Source organism: Nematolebias whitei, chromosome 15 (genome assembly GCF_014905685.2).
Source record: "Nematolebias whitei isolate Nwh7 chromosome 15, NemWhi1, whole genome shotgun sequence".
Taxonomy (NCBI): domain Eukaryota; kingdom Metazoa; phylum Chordata; class Actinopteri; order Cyprinodontiformes; family Rivulidae; genus Nematolebias; species Nematolebias whitei.
This window is the reverse complement of record NC_056512.1, coordinates 30,412,184-30,430,795: the sequence shown is the minus strand read 5'-3', so window position 1 is coordinate 30,430,795 and position 18,612 is coordinate 30,412,184. Positions and strand designations below refer to the sequence as shown.

Below are 18,612 nucleotides of genomic sequence, written 5' to 3'. Positions count from 1 at the left end.
TTCATTAATAAATGCACTTTAATGGTCAAATCAGCTGCATTTCACCTGTGCTGCGCAGCCAAATGCAGCTGATTTGACGTTTGCTCCAGGAGTTCCGGAGCGAGACAAATGTGGCTGGTATGGCAAGCCAAGTGTCTCATTAATAGCCACTTTTATCTATTAATGAGACACTTGTCTTGCCATACTAGTCGAGAGCCCTCTAGTGGCTGAAAATGGTAGTGTTCAATATTTTCCATGTCAGAATGAATGAAATCATGAGTTCTCAGCCAAAAATTGGGTTATAAATATGAGGACAAAAACATAAATACGTTCCTTCACTGTATAAGTCGCAGGCATGCTAATTTGTGCAAAAAACTGCGACTTAATACAGCGAAAAATACAGTAATACTTCTCAGCCTCTGTAACATCAAGAAGTAAAAATAGAAAGTAACCTAACAACGTCCGCATGTTTTCCTACTTTATGGTGTACATATATTTTTCTATACGTATATACTTTGCCTCATTTTGTCCTTGTAATTCCTGTTTTCTGCATCTTCTTACCTTTATCTCTTCTGTTCGTAGTATGCTCTGGCCACTTGCAACTGGGTCTCATGTGTTAAACATTACACGTGTCACCTCAGCCCATTTAAAGCTCAAGTAATTCTCCTTTCCAAAGTTACTTTAAACCTCTTTGCCATTCAGCAAAATGTCTGAAAAGTTCAAGCTGCTTTCCCACACCAGCTTAAAGATCTAAAACAGCCTAAGTAGTGTTTACACTACAGAAGAAAAAGGTTTTTCTTCTCGATTATGTAGCGGGCTAAAATATTACAATCATTTGACCATAATTGCACCTTGTTACTCAAAGAGGAGATTCAAAGGAGAGGGTTTTTGTTGTTTTTCTTTCTTCCCGTCTGTAAATCCCCCACCGTTTTTGAGTTGGCTGGCAAAAGCTCAGGGTTGAAAGCGAGGTTGACAAGCAGATGTTGTAAGAAAACGGTAGCTTATTCGGTTACACAATGCTCAGCTTCAAAAGAAGTCGGATGCTGTGTGAAAGTTCAGCCATGTTTGCCCGCTTTACTGATGATGTGTGCCACTGCAGACAAGCAGTCATGATTAATCCTGTTTTTTTTGTTTGTTTGTTTGTTTGTTTGTTTGTTTGGGTTTTTTTTGGGGGGGGGGGGTCGGCGTAAAGATGGCACACATTTAAGTAACACTTTCGTATTAAAATTAATCCTCTATGTGCAAAATTTAAAATCTTTGTTTTAGTGTGTTATACAGAGAATTGTGCAGAACATGAAGTTTATTTGCCAAAATAATAATATGCTCAATTAATTCAGTGTTTGTGTTGTGGGCTTTCATGGACTTGTTGTGGAAGGTAAAGGTGGAGCCACATGGGGGAGGGGGGGGGTAGATGGGGTGTCTTTTCCCTTTGAGGCAGCTCAGTCAAATGTAAACAAGAGGTCTTTTAAACTCTAAAGCTAACCCCAGTTGTTAACCTCTTAGTATTTGACAGAGGGCATCGCTCTTGAGCTCAGCTGCATGGTTAATAGCCCAATTAAAAGCATACCATGCCATACATTATCCTGGGGGGGCTAAAAAACACACCTTGCTATCTCATATGTATGCCCACACATAGCCTTCTCTTTTTGCTTTTGTCTCCATTTCTCTTCCATTCACTCACACACACCCAGATGCTCCTAATTAATGTCTCTCAGATTTGGTTGTGTGTGTGTGTGTTGAGCATCTCGCTGTGAGTGGTCCTCCGGGGTGACCTGTGAACTGAGCAGGGCTGCGCTCTCTCTCCCTACTTAATGATCAGATTATAGTGGGTGGTATCTGAGGTTTCTGTGAGAGATCATTACTTTATCCCCGATCGTCCACCATGGGAGTACGTTGGAGGTGGGAGTTTTCCATAGCAGGAGCGGTGGATGGGAGTTTAAAGTTCACATGCAAATATATCTAATTAATTTTCTTTTTATGTTGGTTTTTAAGCATCAGTGCTCGCATGTGACCTTTTGGGCATGTGTTAACCAACTCGAATCTTTCACGGTGTTTATTCTTTTTGTTCATTTCTTCAAATGTTTGACAAACTGAAATATTGCTGTTGGGCAAATATTTAGAAGGGAAGGGTTAAAAAAAATTTTTTTTTAGTACTTGGTCAGCAGCAAGAAGTATAAAACAGATTTATCAACACAATGGAGCGTTTTGCCAAAAGAAAGTTATTTTTCATTAAAACAATGCAAAGCGTAAAATTAGACTACCGATCATAATAAAAATTAATAATCTAGTGAATAATCCCCGTGCTCTATAGAGATAAAATGATGGTAAGATATGTCACTTATTGAGGTTGTAAATGTTACAACAGGGTGAAACAATTGTAGCAAATGATGTTTGGTCTGGCCGGCCTCCCGCCTCAGCTCCACTCTGAGTGGAAGTGAGGGAAACACAAGTTAATAATGTCCGTGAGTGAAGGAGCGAACTTCCATCTTCTTCCCCAAGCTCACTCCGATTTATTATAAATTTACACAATTATAAAATCATACAATAAACTTTCCTCAGTCAATGTAATTATGTCTCAGTGTCCTTTAATTATCCTACGACATCAAGAGCCCTCCACTTTAGTGGGTAGAATACATTCTCCTCAAGCCTGGCAGCAAAAGTAAGATCAAAGTATTTCGCACATAAATCAATTCAGATATCATCTATTTACAATAAATACCACAATTTTCCCAAGTGCAATAATATTCTAAACATACACATTGCTTTACCAATTCCCTTGAATTGTTGTTTTATTGAAAGCAATAATCATGTTAACATGCATAATTAAATATAGATGTCTTTAAATGACCATGTATACTTCAAGCACTCACCTGCTTGTTAACTGTATGACTGACGGTAGAACTAACCAGTGAGACTGATTACACAATGAGGAAAATGATAAAGAAACTCCTGTTCAACATATAGCTTAAAACTTCTACTCGTTCAACATTCTTCTTTTAACATTAATAAAACACAAAACACATGCCCGGATACCTTTATAACCTTATTACAGTTGGATCAAAGAGTGTAACCCCACCCGCCGATACACGTAACGGTCAATGCTTAGTAGCTGCTAATGCTAGGTAGCCGCTAACGCTTATTAGCTTCTGCCGCCGTTACGACAGAACTCGCTCCATTACACATCTGAACATGTGACCACAAACTCGATACCGATCTTATCAAAGAGTGTAACCCCTCCCACCAATACACGTAACGGTCAATGCTAAGTAGCTGCTAATGCTAGGTAGCCACTAACGCTAAATAGCTTCTGCCGCCGTTACGACAGAACTCGCTCCGTTACACCTGAACATGTGACCACAAACTCGATACCTATCTTATTCACTACTTCACACTTTAGGAGGGACAGTTTTCACCTGTTTCACACATTACTAACCTGGAAACACGAGTTAATAATGTCCGTGAGTGAAGGAGCGAACTTCCATCTTCTTCCCCAAACTCGGTTTGAGCAGGGAGGGGGAGAGTTCCTCACTTGGGCATCCTGGGAAACGGCATCCATCCTCCTTTAGTTCGGTCCTTTTTCCCTTTTAGTTTTGACACTATTTCAGTCACTTTCAGTCCCAAAATAGATTGTTGAAATTATACATGTATTTGTCCCTTGCAGGTAACAATAAAATTATGTAATAATTTATATTCTTGATTTTCTTGTCTTGTAATAAACAAATAGTGGATAAAACTCTCAAAACAGAGTGTATCGCATAAAGGCACTATTGCTATTTGTCAAATGGACTAAAATGGCAGTATTTGTACAGCACAATGTGTGAAAATAAAATGAGCTTGAAACAGTTTCTGTGTTTATTTTACATTCTTGTTTTTACCTCAGTGTCTAAATTAAATGGCCTTAACAGCGATGGCTGACCTGCTTTTCATGTTGTTGTTTTATCTAATTTTATTTATAACAATTACACAGAGACAAATACATACTGTATGTATGCATGTATTTAAACAATGGAAATGTTCAAAACTATTTGTTTAAAGTTGTTGGGGTTTTTTTTATCAGGTGACTGACTGCTGTGCCAGCCACAAGGGTGTTCTGTGGATTATCACAATTCAATTCAATTCAGTTTATTTATATAGCGTCAAATCACAACAAAGTTGTCTCAGGGCACTTTACAGGAACATTCACATACATAAAAGCCAATTAGTAAAGTTCTCTATCTAAGGAGGCCAGCAGACAAGTTGAATCACGCAGATCAGTCCCTTGGATAGTGTTAAACTGACAAGATTACAGTGGCTATGTCATGGCCTTACAATAGTTTTCTACATATCAAAGTGGCTGCATCTGTTTTTTTAGTCAGTTTTTACAGTATTTAATCCACTTAATACAAATTTGACACAACCTGGACACATTACCTTTTCTGTAAGTGTTTCCATGTGTAATCGCACGTGATCTTTTTCTCAATGGTGAAATTCTTTTTCTGGTCTTAAATATCCTGAAATTTGTCTGAAAAGGGCAATAAACTGAGCACAGACTGCCCCCACCCCCCCACCCCCACCCCATTTCTTCTTGGTTCATGTTTACAGAACCTGCCTTTAGTCCTGAACAGAGATGCTAGCAAGCTTTGGAAAACGAACAGGTCTCATCAGCGCATTTATAGAGACACAAACAGACAGATGTGTTGTGTTGTTTGTTGACAGACAGTTGAGTTCAGTACATGAGAGTGCCACCACTGTTGGGGTGGGGGTGGGGGGCCTGGAGGACCAGCAGAATAAAAAAAAATCCATATAGCAGAATAATTGCTGTGCCCAGAAATGATGCTCCCACAATAATGTGCCATTTGTTGCTTTCATGTGGCTGTCCACATTAAGTCTAATCTCCGTCTCATGGACGCTCCACCCTCACTGTCTCTTTCTGTCTGCTCGACCCGGATCGCTGTAACTCCCACACTCCTACACGGCGTTCAGATTCCAGCGGGGGCTAGGTCCTTCAGAGTATGAACACAGTAAACAATTATCTGCCGAGGCCCAAAGCTAGCTGCAGCACTGCCCCCCTTCTCTTACCACCCCACCTTTTTCTCCCCCTCCCTCGCCTTATTTCTTTTACTCACTCTCATCTTTCCTCATCTTCTCTCTAACTGTGGCTTAAATAGAATGTTAATTTGGACTGGAGGTTTTCAAAGACGAGCCACTTCCTTTTCATCTTAGTGTGCACCGCAAGTTCACCAACACAAAGTGGCTTTGCTCCTCTTCTAAAGAGAAGTTGTTTTTTTTTTTCTTTCCCTTCTGCTTTTTTTAACTCCCTCTTTTCTTTCCCCGTCTTTCTTCTCTGTGTCTTCTGTCTCGTCTCTAAAAAAGACACGAGACTGGAAAAAAAGGTATTTCAAGGTGACTGTTTGCCATCCAGATCCCTTTTAGAAGTGAAATGTGGTTTCTTCTTTTCATGCAAGTCTTTTTGTGAGGCCAATGAAATGACTGGGACCAGACCAGCATTTTGTTTAGTGAACATATTTTGTAGTTTGTTTCTGGCAATAAGTTTAATTTTTATTATTTTGCATAAACACATTAATGGGAACAGGTATTTGCTCATCAGTACAGGTTAGTGATCGGCCTTTCCAGTCTGGTCTCTGTGAGTCTGTGAGGATCAAACACGTTTTTGAGCGTCTCTGTTTCTCATTTTATCCGCCAACAGCTGATTGCAGAGCTGCAGACTTCTGTATGCGACTCAAAAGAGGAAGCTGTTCGTTTGCAGCAGGTGATGGAGAAGCAGCTGAAGGAGGTCAACGCTCGCTGGGATGAAGAGAGACAGACAATTACCCACCATGCCGATCAGGCCTGCAAGGTTTGTGTGGGCACCTTCATTTCTTCACATTCAAATATATTGTTTGATAAAATGTGTTTGCTTGTTGCATTTTTATATAGTTTATAAAGTGAATAAATGTACCAAGTTTTAAAAAGTGCTTCTTCACTACACATCACCTGAGTTTGGTTCAGTATAATACATGGGAAATTATGTAAATAATTTAAAAACCACACAATAAACCCAAAAACCATGTTTGTAAGAAAAACATTTGCCTTCTTAAGCTGCCGTTCACACAGGAACAGTGTTTTAGCAGCACCAAAATGTGGATGATGTTTCCAGGTTATTTTCACTCTGGACAAAAGAAAATATGTTTTGCATTTACATACAGACCAGCAAAATGTAATCTTTTGAAAATTATGTTATAGCCCCACCTCTAATGTAATAACTACATTATCTAGTTGCTCAACAGCAAAACCTTCTTATTGTGTCCAATAATGGTCAATCAGGTCATCCGGACAATTCTTTTTTTGTGGAAAGACGTTTCGCCCTCTGGACAGAGGGCTTCGTCAGTCTGAGGAGTCCCAAGTAAACTGTTTTCCCCACTAAACAGTACACTCCTTTAGTGGACCAACCCATTTGCTGGTGATAAGATGGTTTCTGGGGGCTTTCCTGTCCCCCGTCAGCTCCTCCCAGGCAGTCAGCCACACACAGCCAAAGTGGTTCAAGACATCAAAGTTCATGCTCATTCATTCAAGTACAAAATCCAGTAATGGTCAGTCAGGTCTTCTGGACAGTTTCTTTTCTGTGGAAAGACGTTTCGCCCTCTATCCTAATCACCAGCAAACTGGTTGGTCCACTGTTTTCCCCACTAAGCAGTGTACTGTTTAGTGGGGAAAACGGTTTACTTGGGACTCCTCAGACTGAAAAAGCCCTCCAGATAGAGGGCAAAACGTCTTTTCACAAAAAAGAAACTGTCCAGATGACCTGATTGACCATTATTGTATTTTGTCCCTGGATGACTGAGCATGAACTTTGACTTCTTATTGTGTAGTACTTGAATTAGCAGACAAGGATGATGAACAATGATGTACGCCACAAACTTGACACACATAGAAGGATAACTAGATGAGGAAGAGGGAAAAACTTTGGGGTTTGGTGTTTACAGTCTGTACCCATCAGGGGTGTCAAACTCACTTACAAAAGGGGGCCAACATTAAAACCTTTTTCAAACTGAGGGCCAGTTTCAGAATCTACAATAACTCAAGTTACTGTAGGTCCCCAACATCTTTTCTTGGTTGCAGGTTCCTCAACAAGAGTTTGATTGGTCTCATTTGATGTTTTCTGTTGCACTTTTGACATCATAATCAAAGATTACTGAAAAAAATAAAGTGACAAAAGTATTTTAAGTTTAAAATATCATCTTGGGGGCCAGATAAGATATCAACGAGGGCCACATTTGAGTTTGACACGTCCAAGACAAATTTCCCCTTGGGGACAATGAAGTGTACATCTATCTACGTGCTGTAAGCTTTACAGTTGCAGATTCAGAGCTCCACATACATGTTAGCATTTGTTACTACTGTATTTTGGTTCGTTTTTGTGGTTTCCAAGTGGATAAGAGACATTCCTCGAAGCAGTGGCACGTTTAAGAAAGTTAAAAGATTTTTTTATTTTTAAACAACAAAAAGATTGTTTAGGAAAATTCTGTGTTTCGTGCGCTTTAGGCCCCACTCATTGAGTGCATTAGATACACCGCTAACTTCTGACAACGTTTGATCGATCATTACACACGCAATAAATAATTCCATAAATTACAACTTTTTACTGGTGGTTTTAAAAAGCATTCATTCACTCAGTTTGTTCCACTTAAAGTTAAAGTTGCCTTCGGCCGTCACAAAGATTTCAAATAAAGATCATCAAAGCTTTCAAAGAGAAGCAAACAGGACTTGCTTGTACGTCCAAAGATTTTACACCAATGTGTCATAGAAAGCTTTGCTCATAATAGCAAAACAATGTCACAATATTCTTTTCTTACATTTTTTTTTTTAGTCTGAGCCAAATAAATTACAGTTTATATAACAATGGCAACCATAACAATTCAATTCAATCCAGTTTATTTATAGAGCGCCAAGTCACAACAGAAGTCACCTCAGGGCACTGAACAGAAACATTCATATATAAAAATAATCATTTAACACTATTTATCTGTTAACACACAGATGGACATGAAGTAATCGGTTAATTATGATGTTTGCATACACCTCTAGAATAAATTCTCAGGACTTTAAACACTGTATCAAGACGTTACCAACATTGAAAACTTCAGTTTGAGTAAAGAAGTTGTTTTAAAAGACTCACTTTTGTGTTTTTGGCACATTTTAGCTTCAGGACTGTATGTTTGTGGCGCTTGCATCAAATTGTATAGACACATATACTTTATTAAAAAGTCTCCATGAGTTATTTGTTAAAAGTTTGAGTATAACCACTTGTTCGCCTATATGCTTTTTGTCTTGTTTTGCTGGTCTCTAACAATGGCAGATGTTGAGTACATCTGCAAACTTCATCCTCTTAAAAAAAAAAAAAAAAAAACATTTCTGTCTGGGTTTGACTTTACTGGACTAGACACGGTCGCTCTTCTTTTGTAAAAGCCCACTCACTGTTTGCATGTGCTTTGTCATTTTATGGCTAGTTGCAAACTATATAGTGTCTTTAAGTAGATAGTATGCTTTGTGTCTGGCTTAGGCTCGTAAATCTGTCTGCTGCACCCCGTGACCCACGTCAGGGACGCTCTTTATCATTACTGTCATCTCTTTTTTTCACAGTCAAAACTGACACTCAGACTTAAGTATGCTTTTGATTCAGTTCATCTTCAACGTGTTTAAAATCTATTGACAAAGCAACATTTTGTTTAAAGTTTTTTTTAAGTCTTAACCCCAGTTAAGTCGGATAGCTTTTTGTTGTCGTGGTATCTTTTATTCTGCCTTAACTAGACTGGAAGATAGTTGCAGTGGAAGTTGATTGGGTGTGGTTCACTAAATAAAGAGTTGTTGTGTCTGGGATCAGTACATGTTTCTAAACACAACTTAGTCTGTTTGTGGCGGCTGCTGCCTCATATAGAAAAAAAGCAAATCTGTGAGGTTCCTCTAAGACTTCTCCTTTCAGGCCCTGGTAGCCCAGGTACACCTAATCTTTAGTTAATTTGTGTGTGCGTGTTTGTTTTTATTACTTAATTTAATATGAAACAACGAATGTTAAATCCTATCCCTAACATTCACGTTTTCAGTTTTATTTGTACATGTTTATCCACTATGGCCAGTGGTAGTTTATGCAGTCCGGACAACAGCTTTCAGTTTCCATTTTTAGTGTCTTCATTATTATTATCGCCTCTGTTAACCACACACTAATGAGACCCCAATTAATGGTTGTATTTCATAATAAAGACCAGACAATTTGGGGTGGGGTGGAAAACCAGCAGAGATATGGTGAATGATACAAGTCAAACAGGAAATAAGAGTAAAAATAAGATTTGATGTCAACTTGAAAAAAAAAACCGAGGAAAGAAGTGAGATGACAAATAATGATGAAGAAACAAGAACAGAGGGCAACAAAAGGGTGAAGGAAGTGCGAGAGATGATACTATGGGGGTAGTGAAGAGCTGTCAGTGGGCCATTGGAGGGAGTGTGTCGCCCGCTGACATTGTTTCCATGCTGCTCACTTCAAAGGACTCGGATTATGAAGAGAGCGAGGGGTTTCAGACAATGGGAGGGGAAGAAAATAACATCAAAGTTAGCCGCACATTTGAATTGGGATAATCCCAAAACAGTTGTTCTGAATGCATGCTGCACTAGATCAGATGTCCTTTTTTTTCCTTGCCAGCCCCATTCTGCTTTTTCTAGCATGAATTTAACTTCCTCTGTGGCTTGACTGTACTTGGACCTCTTAAATGTGGGTGTTAGCTGCTGAAACCTTCTCGTTAAAGCCCTTTTTTAGAACATTAGAAGTAGTTAGGTACGATCTTCGTTTTTTCTTATGTGATATTTAGTTGTTTTAGTATTTTGAAAGCTCTATCTTGAAAGAAAGTTGTCCTTACGCTAATTCTCTTTCTGTTTTATATCTCGGTTTGTCAATTTGTCTTCTGTTCTATTGGTCTTGAAGTAAAGTCCAAAACCAATTCTACAACAGCAACTTACACATCAATTTATTTTTTCATGGTCCACGTTTGAAGAATGATGAACAAGCAGGAAATGTTGGTCTTATAACAATGCTGTGTTTATGTGGAACTGTACTGTGGTACATATGACTAGGAGGGACACAAAGTGGTGCATTACTGATACACGGACTAAAAATCCATCCATTATCTTCTGCTTGTTCGTAAGTTGGGTCGCGGGGCAGCAGCTTGAGCAGGGAGGCCCAGACATCTCTTTCCACAGCCACCTCTTCCAGCTCTTCTGGGAGGATCCCAAGGCATTCCCAGGCCAACCGAGAGACATACCGTATTTTCTGTCGTACACGTCACACCGGTCGCACCGCCCTATAAGTCGCATCAGTCCAAATATGTCTAATAAAGTGAAAAAAACATAAGTCGCTTCACCATATACATTGCATCTATTGTGCGTCACCGCTGACGCGTCGCGTTTGTTACGTTGTTACGTGTCACCGCTGACAACACGGAAATGTGGTTCGATGTTGTGCCAAAAATCGATTGGCTGCCAAATGGCAGCCGCTGGATCGTGCACAGGAGGACACACTAACAACACTTAAAAACTATTATTTATTTGCTCAAAATTATAGTAAAAGTGTGTCTCAGTCTAATTTTGCCTTAATAAATGCATTTTGACGGTCAAATCAGCTGTATTTTCAAAAGCCGATGTGCAGAAGCGGGAGCGCACAGAGGGATGACTCGCTGTGCATTTCTTCGAAATTTAAACAAGATAACTACCTAAAAACAATAGTAAAGGTGTGTTTCAGTTTAACTTTTACTTAATAAAAAGACTTTAAGGTCAAGTCAGCTGCATTTCAAAAGTATTCGCTGCCTCGTTGCTCCGGGAGCACACAGAGGGATGAAATCAGGAAGGAAGAATGCTGTGCATTTTTTCAAAATTTAACAAGATAAGCACCTAAAACAATTATTTGTTTGCTTGACATTATAGCAAAAGTGTGTCTCAGTTGAACTTTTTCTTAATTAATGCACTTCAATGGTCAAATTAGCTGCATTTTTCTGGGGCGGTGCAGCGAAATGAAACTGATTTGACGGTTTCTCTAGGCATGATCCCAGATCTGAACGAAAGTGGCAGGCTATGACAAGTCGATTGTGTCATTAACAGCCATTTTTACCTATTACATGACACAACGGCATGCCATTCTACTCAAGTGCCCTCTAGCGGCTAAAAATGGTAGTGTTCAATATTTTCCATATCAGAATAAAAACGGCCATATCTCCGCTAAAAATTGGTTTATAAGTATGGGAGAAAAAAATAACGCTTAGGCGTATAAGTCGCTGAGCATGTAAATTTGGCAAAAAAGGTGTAACTTATAGGCCGGAAAATACAGTAGTCTCTCCAGCATGTCCTGGGTCTTCTCCAGGGTCTCCTCCCAGTCAGACATGCCCGATGTACCTCCCTAGGGAGGCGCCCAGGGAACTTACTTACCAGATGCCCAAACCACCTCAACTGGCTCCTCTAAATGTGGAGGAGTGGTGGTTCTACTCTGAGTCTCTCCCAGATAACTGAATTTCTCACCCTATCTCAAAGGGAGAGTCCAACTACCCTAAGGACGAAACTAATTTCAACTGCCTGTATCCGCAATTTCGTTCTTTCAGTCATTATCCAGCGTTTGTAGCCATAGGTGAGGGTAGAAACTTAGACCGACTGGTAAACAGAGAGCTTTGCCTTGCAGCTCAACTCCCTCTTTACCACAATAGACGGGCACAAAGTCTGCAGTACTGCAGACACTGCACCAATCTACCTGTCAGTCTCACGTTCCATTCTTCCCTCATTTGTGAACAAAGCCTAAATATACTTGAACTCCTTCACTTAAAGCAGAACCTCAACCTTGACCCAAAGAGAGCGATCCACCTTTTTACGATTGAGGACGATGGCCTCAGGTGCTGATCCTCATCCCAATCGCTTCGCATTCGGCTGTGAACTACTTCAGTGAGTGCTAAAGATTATGGCACAATGATGCCAAGAGGACCACATCATCCTCCAATTCAATTCAAATTACAAAATAACATGGATTTTGTGTCATGATCTGCAGTTTAAGGTTCGAATCCACGCGTAGGAAAACAGGAGGACTTGATAGTGAAAATAAATAAATATTTATTGAACATAACAAAATGCTGATGGGGCAGCAAAACTTACATTAAATATGATACGACAGTTGGAGCAGACACAGACCATACACCGTGGAAGGATAAAGCCCGGATACCAAAGGAGTGAAAACACACAGTCTAAATACTGACACTAATGAGACAGAGAGGAGCACCTCAGGTGATTAGAATAAGGATCAGCTGTGGATGATGACAAAGGTGCAGGAAAACAGAAACAACAGAACCATGTCATTTTCAACATGAATTTATTTTGAAAATAATAGTGATGGAATCTTGAGGCCACAAAGCCAGACTCCCTCCGCCCCCAAGTAATTCTGTCCATAAAAGTTATAACCAGAATCAGTGACAACGGGCATTCCTGGCAGGGTCCAACTCCCACCCTGAAGGGGTCTGACTTACTGCTGGCAATACGAACCAAACTCTTGCACTGCTTGTACAGGGACCAAACAGCTTGTAGCAACGGGCCCCCAATCCCATACTCGCAAAGCACCTCCCACAGTTTACTTCAAGGAACACAGTCATCCAACATCACCAAGTCTACAAAACACTTGTAGACTGGATGGGCAAACTCTCATGACCCCTCAAGGATCCTAGTGAGGGTAAAGAGCTGATCCAGTGGTCCATGGCCAGGACAGAACTTGTATTGTTTCTCCTGAATCTGAGGTTCAACCAATTATGGGACTTGCCTCTCCAGTACCCCTGAATAGACCTTACCAGGGAGGCTAAGGAGAGTAAAGCCCCTATAATTGGAGCACACCCTCCAGTCCCCCTTTTTGAAGAGGGGAACCACCACCCCAGTTTGCCAGTGACACTGCCCCTGATGTCCACGCAATGTTGCAAAAGCATGTCAACCAAGACAGCCAGCCCCACAATATCCAGAGCCTTAAGGAAATCTGCACAGATTTTATTCACCCCTGCAGCTCTGCCACAGAGCTTTTTAACTACCTCAGCAATCTCACCTTGGTTATGGACAGACCAACCTCGGAAGTCCCCTGACTCAGCTTCCTCCATTGATGATGTGCCTGTGGGATTGAAAAGGTCTGAGAAGTATTCCTTCCACCTCCTGATGACATCACTGGTTCAGGTCAACAGCACGCCACTGTCACTGAACACGGTGTTAGTAAAGCACTACTTCCCCTCCTCAGTCACCTGATGTTTTGCCAGAAGCCTTGAAGCCGAACAAGAGTCTGTATCCAAGGCCTCACTGAACTCCTCCCACATCCAAGCTTTTACCTTAGCAACAGCCAAGGCTGCAACCAGCTTGGCCCTTAGGTATTCCTCAGCTGCCTCCGTCGCAACAGTCAACAAGGCCTGAAGACTCTGTCTTCATCTTGACAGCTTCCCTAACCCAGATGTCCACCACTGAGTTTGAGGATGGCCACCGCAAGAAGCACCAGCAACCTTGCAGCCACAACTCAAGGCAGCCACCTCAACAATTGAGGCACGGAACATGGCCCACTCTGACTCATTGTCCCCAGGGTCAGAATGTCAAGGTCCCCACCTTTGGCCACTGCCCATGGTGTCGTACATCCAATTCGAATGGCCCCTCCTGCAGGAAGTGGACTCACAGATTAAAAATATGAAATCATAAGAGAAGTAATGGTAATGCCTGTTACAGGTATAAAAGCACTACAAATTTCCCACAGTATTGTGGCAGTGTAGCTAAATGTTTATATAGCATAGCATGATCTTGTGTAATAGCATTGTTGTATCACTGCTATGTTGCTTAAATTATTAGTACATATGCATTAGGTACATATGACTTTTCACAGTTACTACTTTCATGCTACCTAATGTTTTGGTATTCCCAATAAAACTATAAAAACTTGGATTGCTGGAGATCATTCTACTTTTATTAGAATATCAGGTACAATAAGATGCAATGTTGTGACATTAACTTCTTACAGCCACTTAACCCAATGCACCATAGAAATGCAATTCACATACATCAAAGTGACACAGGTATATAAGTAAGTCGAGTGGATGAAATATAGAGCACAGCAAGCATCCCTTAGTCAGGGATAGATATCAAAACAGCATTTTTCCATTTATTGTCTGAAAATGGCAGGATTCAGTGTTTCAATACAATAAAATTGTCTATGCATTTTATACCAAAAGTGCATTTAATCTTCAAAATATAACAATTTACAACAAGAAGATGAATATGCCACTGGCTCTTACAGTCTTAAGCTAAAAGTTGGCAAACATCTGCAGCACTTTAGAAATATCATCAGAAGTGTTATTTACCTCTGACACAGCGAAGATGCTGTTCTTAGATTTGATGAATGCCTCTGTACCTATCTAATAGGATTTGGAGTTCTCTTTTTGTCCCCCATTTCTGCTTGCTGCATTTGTGGTGGGGAAAATAAAAGATTTTTAATGCCATGACAACTGTAGTCTGATTCACAAAGAATTTAAATCACTCACACACTCTAGTTGCTTTCTAATTCCTTTGAAGTTACCAAGTAAGATATTTTAGTTAACGTGGTATTTATACAAAGCTTTCATATAAATGCAACTAGGTCTGAATCAAGGTGAAGTTTTATCCATCAAGATATTTGTATTGAATGAGGGCCACTGTACCTTGGAGTATGGCTAGTGTTTGCTTTGTAAGATTAATAACATCCTGATATCTGTTTTTCTTTGTCTAATATTCCTTTAAAAATGCATAGGTATTTGAGGAAAAAATGTGTAGTTATAAAATGAGGTTTTTGGAAAAACTTGAGCCCATATTTTGACTTTTTGTGGCTATTTTCACAGACAATGTCTTTGTCTGAGCGTGCATACAGTATCTCAGCCCTGTGTTTGAGTGTGCATATGCACTTACTTAAAAGTTTGAAGCTGCCATATCTGACTGAACTGAAGCCTACGTTACACTGCCAAGAGAACTGCATACACACACACACACACGCATGCAGTCTTATTTTTCTCACACACCCTACCTTTCCAACTCTGTATCTTTGAACTCTTTCTGTCTCAAACTCTGTTTCTGCACTCGCATTCACAGGCACACATGCTCGCCTCACCCTGCCAAAAGGAAGAGGTGGCTGGTGAATAAACAATGGCACTCCGCCCATAGTGTCACCCGCTTGGGCTTTGATCAACACTGCTGTTCTTGCTCCCCACAGCAGAGCTTCCCGTCTTTCTTACCTGCCGAATGTTGCCCTACACGCACGCTTCCACCTATAACCCAATGATTGTGAGCCTACATGCAACCTCTCCCTTTTTTTCTCTCTAAGCTCTCAAGTCTTTACCTGCATCTCTCTCTCACACAACAGCCTTTTGAGTTAGTGGCCCTTTCTGTACAGCGTTGCATTCCCTTACATGCATCTTCATAAACTCTAGGTAACACGCACACACATATAGGAACACACACCTTTGATTCAGGCACATCCAGCAGCAGCTTGTGGTACGAGTCAAAGAGAAGGTCCTGGTCCTGTGGATGAAATGACAGTAGACACGTTACATAATGCAACAGTGACCATTGTCTCGCAGTGTTTGAGGATCAGAGTGAATATATGAGGCGTGCTGTCCCTTGTACACTACTCAGTATATTCTTTGTCAAACTCACAGTTGATGTAGTCTTTGTGATCCAGTTGCCTGGGCTTTTGTGCATGCATAATAATAACAAGGGGTCCTGCACACACACACACGCGTTTCATAAGGTGTAGTTGTAGCAGCTGCAGTTCGTCTGTAGTCAAGTAGTTATATATGCATTAGTTTCTAAGGGGGTTGAAAGGATGACTTTGCCTGTGGGAAGGAATGGCAGCATTGGATCAAGAACAGGTGTGCTGGATACTCTCTGCTGCTGAGGCAAAGAGCAGCTTCAAACACTTTGTGTATGCAAGAGAGCTCATGTCCCCTGTTCCATGTCCTTCAAAACATCCAGGATCTTTGTGTTGACCTTGAGCAGAAAATTTGTTTGCTAAAGTTTGTCAACCATCTGCGTTTTTTCTTCCTTCGTGTTTGTGAATGAGCACAACTGACGGCAATCATTTATATTTAAAGATTCATGCCAGCTGCATTAGTGAAGCTGGGACTGTTTGCAAATTCTTTATGTTCAGTGTACTCAGTGTGGTACTTACTGTAGCAGGAGCTACAGCAGATGTCAGTAATTTTTTAGGTGTTTATAAGTTTGACTGCAGTCATATTTTGTCCACATGAAATGTTGTGATCCTGCAAGATACAAAGCTTTACATTTCAATCTCTAAATAGAGTTGAGTATGAAAATGGTTGTAATACCAGCAATCCTGACTGAATTTGTAGCATTTAAAATGTAATTTGTAGTGTTTTTGTAAGTCCTTGTATCCTTGTACCTTTTTATTTATGTCCATCTTGTGGATAGGTGTCTTGTACTGTTCATGATGAATGTGGTCCAAGATGTTACATCTCACCTGGACCATGTACTTTATTTTACTAACAGCATATCTGAAGTACATGGTCAAATGTTTATGGTTAGTTATTGTACATTCACTGATGAAAAATACTAAAGTTCAGCCCCCAGACAGAATAGTGGAAATAAAATGAAACTATGTGTTGAAAGGTCATGTGACTCTTACAGTGATTACAATATCACATGAAATGAATTACAACAGTATGGGCACACTGTCATAGTAGTCAGTTGTGGCAAACTCTCAGGCCTGGATACACAACAACAATTCAGTGTAGAACAGAGTCGTGCAGATGTATCATCTCTTGCAATCGATTGGCCCACAGTTATTGTCATCCAGCAGATTGGTACTGGGTCCCACGCATGTTTTATTGAGTCATGGTATAGTGACCTGGTTGACCACAGAAGAACTTCAACATAATCCATGGACACGTTTGCCATGTGCCAAGTGTTTTGTTGAAAGACTGTACTAGGCTGCTGTCTCAGCAAGATGGGCAAGTTCCTGATAATGCATGATGTTAATGACATTGTCCTGTGCTATCACAGTCCCCTGAATCACAACTAGAGGTTACATGAAGTCAGACCCTATGGCTCCCCACCCTAAGATGCACAGAGATAACACTGGTGTTTCTCTACACAACATTGAAAGGATTAGTCCTCTTCCTTCTGCACTACCAAACACTCACATAATGATCATCAATGGGGTGTGGCTGTGGCTGAGTGGTTAGCGCAGTCGTCCTACAATGCAAGAGTTGGGGGTTCAATTCCACCAGCAGTCACATGCCGAAGTGTCCCTGGGCAAGACACTGAACCCCTCATAGCTTCTGATGTGTGTCCCATCACTGTATGAATGTGATAAAGCACTGATTAGTCTCTACAGATTCAGATTAGCTTTGTATAGATCTAGTAGAGTGCTGTATAAATGGGTAAATGAGGACACAGACTGTGTTGTAAAGCACTTTGAGTATCTTGATTAGATAGAAAACGCTATATAAGTACAGTCCATTTACCATCAATGGTAATGGTCATTGGACAGTGAAGTGGTACAAATGTTAATGTGAATCATCAAATCAGAGTGCAGGCAGACAAGTGGAGTTGTAAAGAGGTCAAAACCTGGATCTAGGTGGCAGGTGTAGATGTCATGAGATTCTGTAAAGCTTGACACTATACCAAAATCCTCCTTTGGTGTGTGATCGGTCATGGAAAACCAGAGCCTTCACAACTTGGCTCCAAAATTGAGAAACTGAGACATTTTAAGCCACTTAGATGTTGTTTTTTCTGGTGGTGTTCTCAGCTTTGCAATACGAATAAATACAAACTTATACGAACACATTGTCATGAATGCTCTTTGTGAATTTTTTTTCTATTGTAAAAATGATAGCGTCACTGTGGCCTCTGTTGAAACTGTTTCAAGGCATTTTGTTTAAAATTATTGTTTGGCTTTGAACGTCTAACTTGCATTTGTATGATAGTAAAATCAAGAAAACTCTCACGACTTTTGTCATGTCTTTTATCAGCTTGTATATCACGTACACTCATCAGCTGTAACACAATGCAGAGAACAATGATGATGAGATGAAATTTTCTTTTGCTTTCTGCTTTGTTCTCCCCATCTGTGCACAGCTCATGTACAGGACATGTCTGCATGTGCGTGCAGCCGACCACGCGTGCATTGTGTTGGCTGATTGATGACTTTTCCGGCTTTGGGCAGTATTTTGATCCACATATCAGAGGAGGAGGAAATAAGGGAGATAACATTCCAGGATACTACGAGGGAACGTGGGAAGTAGAACCGCTCAGAGACCCTATCTAATGGTAGACAACAAACGGCAGTTACTCACTAACCCACAAGTTGAATGTTGTGTTCAACAACCCTTAATGACTTGGTGAATCTATTTCCCTGTCTTGAACTCCTGTATTAGAAGAATCCAATATCCACTTATGTGTAACAGGATTTGCAATACTCTCCAAATTTTTAAGAACGCAGTTATGATTGCAACTTTTTTCTAAACTTCACATTTAAATAGTATGCAGTTTGATAAACAGAATACATTTATGAGTACTGACACACAAAGCAGCACGAACACACACACCAGGCATATGGCACATATTTTGAAG

General features: G+C 40.4%; 1 protein-coding gene across 1 annotated transcript in view; it reads left to right on the top strand.

Moving 5' to 3' along the window:
* Window positions 1–18,612, top strand: part of cep112 (centrosomal protein 112) — a 135,410-nt gene that overhangs the window by 90,995 nt on the left and 25,803 nt on the right. Inside the window, exon 23 of the mRNA XM_037688538.1 lies at window positions 5,666–5,815. Coding sequence (XP_037544466.1) covers window positions 5,666–5,815 — 150 coding nt within the window. The remainder of the gene's footprint in view (window positions 1–5,665; window positions 5,816–18,612) is intronic.